The following is an 8,381-nucleotide window of genomic DNA, read 5'->3' as shown; positions in this document are numbered from 1 at the left end:
CAAAACGACAGAACCATATGGCTTCCGCGGTCTGGGGAAGTGCTCCCTGGTGGGGCCCACCGCCCCCAGCCCCAGCCCGGCCGCTCACGGACATCGACTTCTGCTCTGGGGCGCAGCTGCAAGAACTAACCCAGCTGATCCAGGAGCTGGGTGTGCAGGAGAGCTGGAGTGAAGGTCCCAAGCCAGGACCATATCTCCTCCAGGCCAAGGACTTTGTTTTCTCTTTGCTTGGTAAGTAACCCTCCCAGCCTTCGGGAACTTGCAGCTCTCAGCTCCGCCTCACCCCGCCCCGGCTCTGGATCACGCCTTTACGATCCCTTCTCTTTCCTTAGGTCTCGTTCACCGCCGGGACCTTCGCTTTCCTCCTCAGGCAGAGCTCTTGCTGCTTCGTGGCGGGATTCGCGAGGGCTCCCTGGATCTGGGGCCTGCGCCTCTAGGTCCCTACGCTCGGGGACCTCACTACGACGCCAGCTTCACCCTCCTGGTGCCCGTGCTTTCGCTAGATGGCACTGGGCAGGAGCTGCAACCGGACGTGGGATCCTGTTACGCATGGCTCTTCCTCCCAGAGCAAGTACGCGGAACCTCGGTCCGGGAGGCATGGCAGGATTGCCTAGGACCCCCAGTCCCAGGAGGACGTGATTCGATCCACCCAGCCCAAAGCAAAGAAACTCCCAAGGATCCGCAAATCTCCGTGGACCAGCTGCACGGTGACGTCACTGAGGCTGAGGCACACGAGTCTTTGGAAAAATCACCTAGTAATGTTTCAGTGCCAGAATTGCCTCAACAAGACGTAACCGATGTTGACTTTCCCTCACCACTGAAAAAAACGAATGGTGACGTCACCAAAGCAGCCGACGTTAGCCCAGTGCCACAGCCGTCGGAGGCTCGGGAGGCATGGCCCACATTGTGCCCCGCCCAGGTGGCTGCCTGGTTCTTTGCTTCGCTGGCTGCGGTCGCTGAGTCCCTGTTTCCGGTCCCGGGTGCCCCGCGCTTGGTCCACGCAGCCCGCCACGCGGGGGTCACCACCATCCTCCTGGCTACGCCTGAGCCCCCGCGCCGCCTCCTGCTTTTCGACTTGATCCCCGTGGTGTCCGTGGCCGGCTGGCCCCAGCAGGCTCGGAGCCACTCGTGGGCCGGCCCGCTGGCCTCGGAGTCGTCTTCCTTCTACCTGGTGCCCGGCGGCGGCGGCGGCACAGAGCGGCCGGGCGCCTCCAGATGGCAGCTCTGCTTCGCCCGCCAAGAGCTGGCGCTCAAGACGCGCATACCCGTTCCCCTGCTGCAAGCGCACGCGGCGGCCCAGGCGCTGCTGCGCCCGCTGGTGACCGGGACTAGGGTCGCGGCGCCCTATCTCCTGCGGACGTTGCTCTACTGGGCGTGCGAGCGGCTGCCCGCGCTCTATCTGGCGCGACCCGAGAATGCGGGCGCCTGCTGCCTCGGGCTGCTGGATGAGCTGGGCCGGGTGGTCGAGGCCGGGACGCTGCCCCACTATTTTCTGAGTGGCCAAAAGCTCGGTGCGGGGGACGGCGCCGCTTCGCTGCTCCGGGCGTTGGCCCTGCTTCGCAGGGACCCTGCCCGCGCCCTGCGCGTCGCTGTGGAAGAGGCCAAGGCTGCACGCAAGGGGGGCGGCTTAGCCGGCGTGGGAGGCGGGGCCCATTAAAGACGCTGTTCCTACTAACCTGGAATGTGCTTCTGTTGGCCAGCGGGATGTGGAGGGGACTGCTCTCCCCTCACCTGGGAGACAGGCTGAGCGCCTTGGGCCCGAAGAACCCGTTCTAGAAGGCCTCCTCGCCGGTTCCTCCGCTTCCTCCCACCCTCCTCCCGCCGCATCCCTGGCACAGGTCGTTCCCTTCTGGCCTCTCCACTTTCCAAATCTGTGGCCAGCACCCCTCCTGCTCCCGTGCAGCCTCTGGCATCCATCTCCCGCCAGTTCTTATGGTCTTTTCTCTTAGGAGTCAATAGGGATGGGGGTAACATATTTGCTGAAAAAACGTGTAAAGGAGAAAGGTATGGAGACCAGGGACTGACCAATTTGTCTCACACAAAAGCAGAGATATTAAGGAGGCCGGATTTCACCCCAGGCTAGACCTCACCACCACCGCTATCTCTTCAGTTATTCCCCCCACCTTCCTCATCCAGTTCTGTCCTCCATCCCGGGCAGTAGGGTCCCTTTCTCCATTCTCGGGGCATCTGCCATTCCATCTATCTAAGCCCAACCTCTCCCCCAATCCAGAGTTCCATTCAGTGGAGTCGCCTCCTTGTCCCTCCTCCTCTGAACCCCGAGACATGCGAGACATGCGGCCTTGTCTCGGCTCCACCTGTCTCTAAGACCGTCCCCACTCCCTGCCTCCAAGGAACCCCAGGGTTCCGCCCGCCCAGCTTCACCCCCCCCCAACCTCTTTCCCGGAGTCTCCGCCCCCTGCCCCGCCCCCGGGCCGGCTCTCGGAGGAGGGGAGAGCTGCTGTCGCCGCCGCCGCCTCAGCTGCCCACAGCTGCCGCCGCTGCCGCCGCTCCGCTTGGTCCAGCCGCCAGGCCCAGTGCTCACTTCGCCAGACCAGGGCGCTCTGCGGAGACACCCTCACTCCTTCCTGGGGTCCGGGACGCCTAGCCGGGCGTGGGGGGAAGCTCCGCTTGCGGGGTACAGGGAGGGAGGAGCCTGGAACCGGAGCCAGCGCCAGCCGTCCCCGGATCGACAAGATAGGACAGGTTGAGGGGCGTCGGGGAAGGAAGAGGGGGTGCTATAGGCAGTCCCGGGGAGGACAAGGAAGCCCTGTCGCAGAAAGCTCTGATGCGCTCTGACTTATAGCGGGTCTGTTCACATCTGGGGACCCGTGACAACGTGGGTGCACTCCTCTCTCGGGGGGCTGGTTGGATTGGAGGGCGTGGGATCTAAACAGCACCAGCTGTCCCCGAGGAAATTAGGGGCTGCCAGAAAAAAACAAAAAAGCCAAAAACCTATGCTCCTTATTCCGAGGTGACAGAGGGCCCTCCAGACAACCACCTGGTGTAACCACTAGGAAGGGCGGATTTGGAGGTGACTTCAAAAGGAGTGGAGGGTAACAAGGTGAGGAAAGGGGCTCAGCAGCTGGAACCCTGTGCCACTAGAAATGGGGGTGACTTGGTAAAAACCGGTATCGTCCAGAGACAGGGTCTGGGAACCTCTTCTTGCTGATTGGCGACAGTCTGGATATTTCAAGGCATAGTTTTTTGGGGATTTCAGTGAAAAAAAGTGGGGGATTCTTCACTTAGAGGGTGGCAAAGGAAAAGACACCAAGGTTGGGTTCTTCCTAGACACTGGCAGCACCCCAGCAGGGGTGGGGTGAGCTAATATCCCCAAAGCTAAGGACCCACACCCTTAAAATTACAAGAGTGGCTTTGGCAGGAGTGCAGGGCCCGGAAATAGGGTGGAAAGGTGCCTGGGGATATTGGAACCACATCCTGGAAAATTTGAGGGTCTTGGCTTTGGGATAGTGTTAGTGGGGGACAGGGACACTGGAGATCAGAGAAGGGGGAGTTTTCTGTGGGGGGCAAAGGTCGGGGGTGGGGTCAACTGAGAGGTACATAGGCTGCTGGGTCTGGCGAAGCTAGCACGAGGCCCAAGGGTGGGAGCTGGTGCCTGGGGTGGGGGTCGTCTAGGGCTTATCCTCAGGTCCCGTGGGTGAGGCGGCGAGTCGGACCGGAGAGGCAAGACCATGTCCTGGTGAGCTAGCGGGCTTCTCTGGGGGGGCCCAGCGCGCTCCGGGAGCCTGCCGGTTTTGGGGTGTCTCCTCCCGGGGCGCCATGGCGGCACCGGCCAGCAGCCTGATCCGGCAGAAGCGGGAGGTCCGCGAGCCCGGGGGCAGCCGGCCCGTGTCAGCGCAGCGGCGCGTGTGTCCCCGCGGCACCAAGTCCCTTTGCCAGAAGCAGCTCCTCATCCTGCTGTCCAAGGTGCGACTGTGCGGGGGGCGGCCCGCGCGGCCGGACCGCTGCCCGGGTGAGTGGCTGGGGCGGGGTCTCCGGGCCGGGGGTCTCTCTGCCTGGGAGGTTGAGGCCAGGGACTCGGAAGAGCGGGGCCCGACTGACGGCGGCTCCCCGAAAGTGAAAGGGGGTGCGCCTGGACCACAAACTCTCGGCCAGACGATGCCTCAGTTTCCCTTCTCTCTCGCCCATAACCCCGAGTCTCCTTGCTTTCGAGGGCAAGGGGAAGGCTTGAGGGGCTAAGCCTGGTGCCCCGAAGCCTGGCAGCTCCCGCTCGCCCCCCCTCCCAACACACGAGTCCCCACCCCCACCGTCCTCTGCCTACGTGCGGTCTCTCGCGATTCTTTCAATGCCGAGCGGAGGGGCCTGGGGGTTCCGGACGCCTGGGTCACCCCGAGGGTTTCTGCGGCTCCGGCAGCCCCGTCCCCGCCCCGCTTCTCCCGCTCCTCCGAGCCTTGGCTCCGTTCCTCCTCGCCGAGCTTGCCTGGCTCGGTACCAATCTCCCCAGCTCTCCCCGGGGTGTCCTTGCAGCTACCTCGCCAGTCCGCCCCTCTGTGCGCCCTCCTCCCGTGACCTGCACTTCAAGAAGGGAGCTGGGCACTCCCCCATGACCGCCTACGCGACTCCGAAATCGGGTCCCACGGGCTCAGGGGACCCTCTGCCGCGAGCAACTCAGACACACTACACGGCTGGATACCCGCACGGAGACTGGGGGTCGTACCATCTACGAGGGGGTACCGGGAACTCGGCCGCAAGCGCCGGGGGAGGAGAGTTGTGAGGGTTAGCGTGTGGTCCCCGTCCAGGTGCGACAGGCGGGAAGTCCCTCTGGCCTCGCTCCCGCCCGCTCCCAGCTCCCCTAGGGGGAGACCCCCCCCGCCCCCCGCTGGCGTCCTCCTCCCCCCGCCGCCGGCCCTCCGCAGTGGTACGGTCCGCAGCCCACCCTTTGAGTGGGACCCAGCCCCCACGTGAGTCAGCCTGCCTCACCAGCTCCCTGGCCCCCTCCCCCATCTCCTTGGTTTGCTACCGAATATCCCCCATCCCAGGCGGGTTACCTGGCTGAAGGGGAGAGGCTGAGCCTCAGGGAGGGTTGGGCCCCCGCGAGCCAGCAGACTGACAGACAGACAGACAGACAGATGGGTCAGTGTCAGACAGGCCGGCGCTGGGCCAAGGCGAGGCCCGCGAGAAGCGAGCGGCAGCCGCAGCAGCAGGTGCTGAGTCAGCGTCAGGCCCAGTCCCACCCCCACTCCTGAGGGGGCGCCCCTACCCTGGGGTCACCTTACTGCCCCCCACATTCGCAAACACACTGCCGCTTCAGCAGCTCTGCCTGTCTCCCTTTGTTCTCTGCCTTTCCATGTATCTCTCCCCTTCCTCTACCTTCTTCTCCCTTCCCCCCATTCTGGTTGAGCTGTAGAGTAGGAATTAAGCCTTTAAATAAATTTCAATCAATTAAACTGAAAGCTGGTTAGAGGAAGCAGAAGGGACCCACACCCCAGCTTCCTCTGGAGTCAAAGAGAGGTGGGAGAGACCTTGCTTAGAGGGTCAGGGAGCTGGGGCCCTGGGACCCTCTTCCTTCCCTCCATCCTCCTTTCTTTCTCTCCTCTGATCCCGCCAAGTGTAGCAATGTTTCTGGGAACAGAGATGTCATGTTCCAAGATGAATGTCTCTTTCTCCAGAGCCTCAGCTCAAAGGCATCGTCACCAAACTGTTCTGCTGCCAGGGTTTCTACCTCCAGGCGAATCCCGACGGGAGTATCCAGGGCACCCCAGAGGACACCAGCTCTTTCAGTGAGAGGGGAAGCCAGCTGCTGGGTGGGAAGGGGGAGAGCAGGCATAGGAGATGACAATCCTATTGTGGCTTCAGGTTCTGTTGTTTTCAGTCTGGCTCTTTGACCCCGCAAAGGAAGAAGTAGAACTGGGACCAGAATTGAGGGGGGGCTCAGATGGGGATTGGAGGCTTGGGGTACTGATACCTCTTCTCTCCACCCCCAGCCCACTTCAACCTGATCCCTGTGGGGCTCCGTGTAGTCACCATCCAGAGTGCCAAGCTGGGTCACTACATGGCCATGAACGCTGAGGGGCTGCTCTACAGCTCGGTGAGACAAGGGGGCAGAGTGGCCTGGAGTCAGGGGACTCCCCTAGCTATAGCCTTCCCAATTGCAGATATTTTGCAGCTCAGGGCTTCCTCTCCCTCCAGCTCCTGCCGACACCCTGTCCTCACTGCCCACTCCCAAGCACCTCCTCTAGGGTCCCTCCAATCCCTTCTCCTCCAATAGCCTCCTAAACACCCCCAGGCTCTTTGAATGTCCAACTCTTTCAACCTTTTAGACCCCCTGTGTCTTCTCCAACCTCCTCTAGACCTCATTATTACTCACTTCCCCAGAGTCATTCAGGATACTGGGGAAGGATTCAGGAACTCCTCCAAGCAGAAATTCCCTCCAGGTCCCCTGGATGGTGAGAGGTTGGGAGTAGAGCAGAGAGAAGTTATCTTCTCATTCCAGGCCCCCAGAAGTCTAGTCCCTGGCCCTCGGGGGCCACCAGACTCTTCCTCACCCTCCCTTTCTCCCAGTGCCTGCGTGGGCTCAGAAGTTGGCTCTCCCAGTCTCAAACGTGTGGATTATATCCTGCCTTGTTCTTCCCAGGGCTCCCTTCTGTTCAGTGATGTGTCTTTTTGTCTTTCTGTCTGTGTGTGCCTTTCTGGGTCTTTGTCTCCTCAGCCACATTTCACAGCTGAGTGTCGCTTTAAGGAGTGCGTCTCTGAGAATTACTATGTCCTGTACGCCTCTGCTCTCTATCGCCAGCGTCGTTCTGGCCGGTCCTGGTACCTGGGCCTGGACAAGGAGGGCCGAGTCATGAAGGGAAATCGAGTCAAGAAGACCAAGGCAGCCGCCCACTTTGTGCCCAAGCTCCTGGAGGGTGAGTATGGACCCCCAGGGAAGAGGTGGACCACATGGGACGGTATTGACCTTGACATGGACATTTAGTGACACACAGCTAAGGGGCTATAAGTGTTTTAAGAGGACACATGCTATGACAGGTCAAGCCAGGAAGGCTCTGGCCTTTGGAGGTTTGGGAAGCTCTCCTTCTGTGGGTTCCCAGAGGAGGATTGTAGGGGAAGGGAGCCCTTTCAGAGCTCTCTTGGTGCCTAACTCTCCTTCCTGCTCCTCTCTCTCCCCTTCACAGTGGCTGTGTACCGGGAGCCTTCTCTCCACAGTGTCCCTGAGACCTCCCCTTCCAGGCCCCCTGCCCCCTGCCATGCAGTCCCCGGACTGGAGGCTCCCTGCCCTCGCCACCACCACAGCCTGTCTCCCAGCCCTGCTTCTGGCCCTGCTCTCACCCCTGCTGCCACGCTCATGCCCTGAGCAGCCAGGTCCCACCAGGTGCTCTACCCAGAGGGAGCCTAGGGGCCGGCCGTGACTTCCGGGGCTGCTGAGACCCTCAGATCCTTGGGCCCGGGAAAGGGCTCAGAGAGGGGGATGTCTGAAAATGGTCCTGGCTGATCACTTCTTTCCTTCCACACTCACACCCTCCAAAGCCTTTTCCCGAGATGGCGCGGGGGGTTCCAAAACTGACAAAACCAGAGCATAAATCTTCCGCACCCCGGGCTCAGCCAGTTCCTGGAGCCCTTTGCCCTTTTCATGGCCACCAAGCCATAGATTTATAGGTCCACTGGAGCTCAGGATTAGTTTCCTTCTTTCCCTACTCCACCTTTTGCCTTGTTCCAGACAGGTTCTGGAACACCAGGCACCCCAGCCGGGGCCATTTCTGCACTCAGGGTCTGTGCTGGAACACAGGCATGCTGCCAGGCTCTGTTCTGGATCCATCAGGCTTCTGTCCTTCACCCAGATGGACCCCTGGTTTCCAAGTGGAGAGAGGCTGGATTTGGGCCCTGTCCAGCTGTTGGTCTTGGCCTGAATTGAGCCAGTCTCAGATCACCACAGGTGTAACTTTCTTACCCCAGAGACACCCAATTCTAGAGCGTGATGTTCTAGACACGTACGGAGCCATACTTCCTTCTGAATCTCAGCTCTAGGACATAGACCACGACTCTCAGCCCTTCCCTCTAGGATGGAACTAGAGCCTATATAGCCATGTTATTGCTCTAGAGTAAGAGTTCTAGACCCACGCTCCCACCTTCTCTAGTGATACCTGTTAAGCAGGAGCTCTGGAAAGGACCCAGCTATGATTCACAAAGAACTAAGTTCTGGCTGGATCAAGAACCACTTCTTGTTTTCCCTAGACAATTTTCCAAAAATCTTATTCTTCCTATAGAATGCTAACCTTATTTTTTACATGCAGTTTCTAGCTCCTGCAACTCAGCTGGGGTCCTGCCAGGGAACAGAGGCTGAGGAAGGGCAGAGGAATTTTGGAAGGAATCCCTGGCTCATAGAAGGGCAGCTAGGATGGGGAAGGGGCCAGAACTATGGCATG

At 60.6% G+C, this 8,381-nt stretch overlaps 2 protein-coding genes across 8 annotated transcripts; both read left to right on the top strand.

The window, feature by feature from the left end:
- On the top strand, positions 1–1,675 carry LOC309650165 (transmembrane protein 102-like). Its single transcript, XM_082441186.1, has 2 exons — positions 1–231; positions 333–1,675. The coding sequence occupies exons 1-2, from the start codon at positions 18–20 to the stop codon at positions 1,655–1,657; spliced, it is 1,539 nt and encodes a 512-aa protein (XP_082297312.1). The 5' UTR covers positions 1–17; the 3' UTR covers positions 1,658–1,675.
- Positions 1,676–2,476: 801 nt separating this feature from the next.
- LOC309650170 (fibroblast growth factor 11-like) lies at positions 2,477–7,889 on the top strand. 7 transcript variants are annotated; one of them, XM_082441197.1, is made up of 6 exons: positions 2,477–3,697; positions 4,486–4,688; positions 5,628–5,738; positions 5,943–6,046; positions 6,668–6,866; positions 7,134–7,889. In XM_082441197.1, the coding sequence occupies exons 1-6, from the start codon at positions 3,690–3,692 to the stop codon at positions 7,310–7,312; spliced, it is 804 nt and encodes a 267-aa protein (XP_082297323.1). In that variant the 5' UTR covers positions 2,477–3,689; the 3' UTR covers positions 7,313–7,889. The 7 variants fall into 7 exon arrangements, with proteins under 7 accessions (XP_082297323.1, XP_082297325.1, XP_082297326.1 ...); XM_082441198.1 differs by lacking the exon at positions 4,486–4,688 and adding an exon at positions 3,730–3,970 and having other exon boundaries at positions 2,478–3,061; XM_082441199.1 differs by lacking the exon at positions 4,486–4,688 and having other exon boundaries at positions 2,477–3,970; positions 6,752–6,866.
- The last annotated feature ends 492 nt before the right edge of the window (positions 7,890–8,381 follow it).

Source organism: Balaenoptera physalus, assembly GCF_965194825.1.
Source record: "Balaenoptera physalus genome assembly, chromosome: 20".
Taxonomy (NCBI): domain Eukaryota; kingdom Metazoa; phylum Chordata; class Mammalia; order Artiodactyla; family Balaenopteridae; genus Balaenoptera; species Balaenoptera physalus.
Note: the sequence above shows the minus strand (reverse complement) of the source record. Positions and strands in the feature narration are given on the sequence as shown.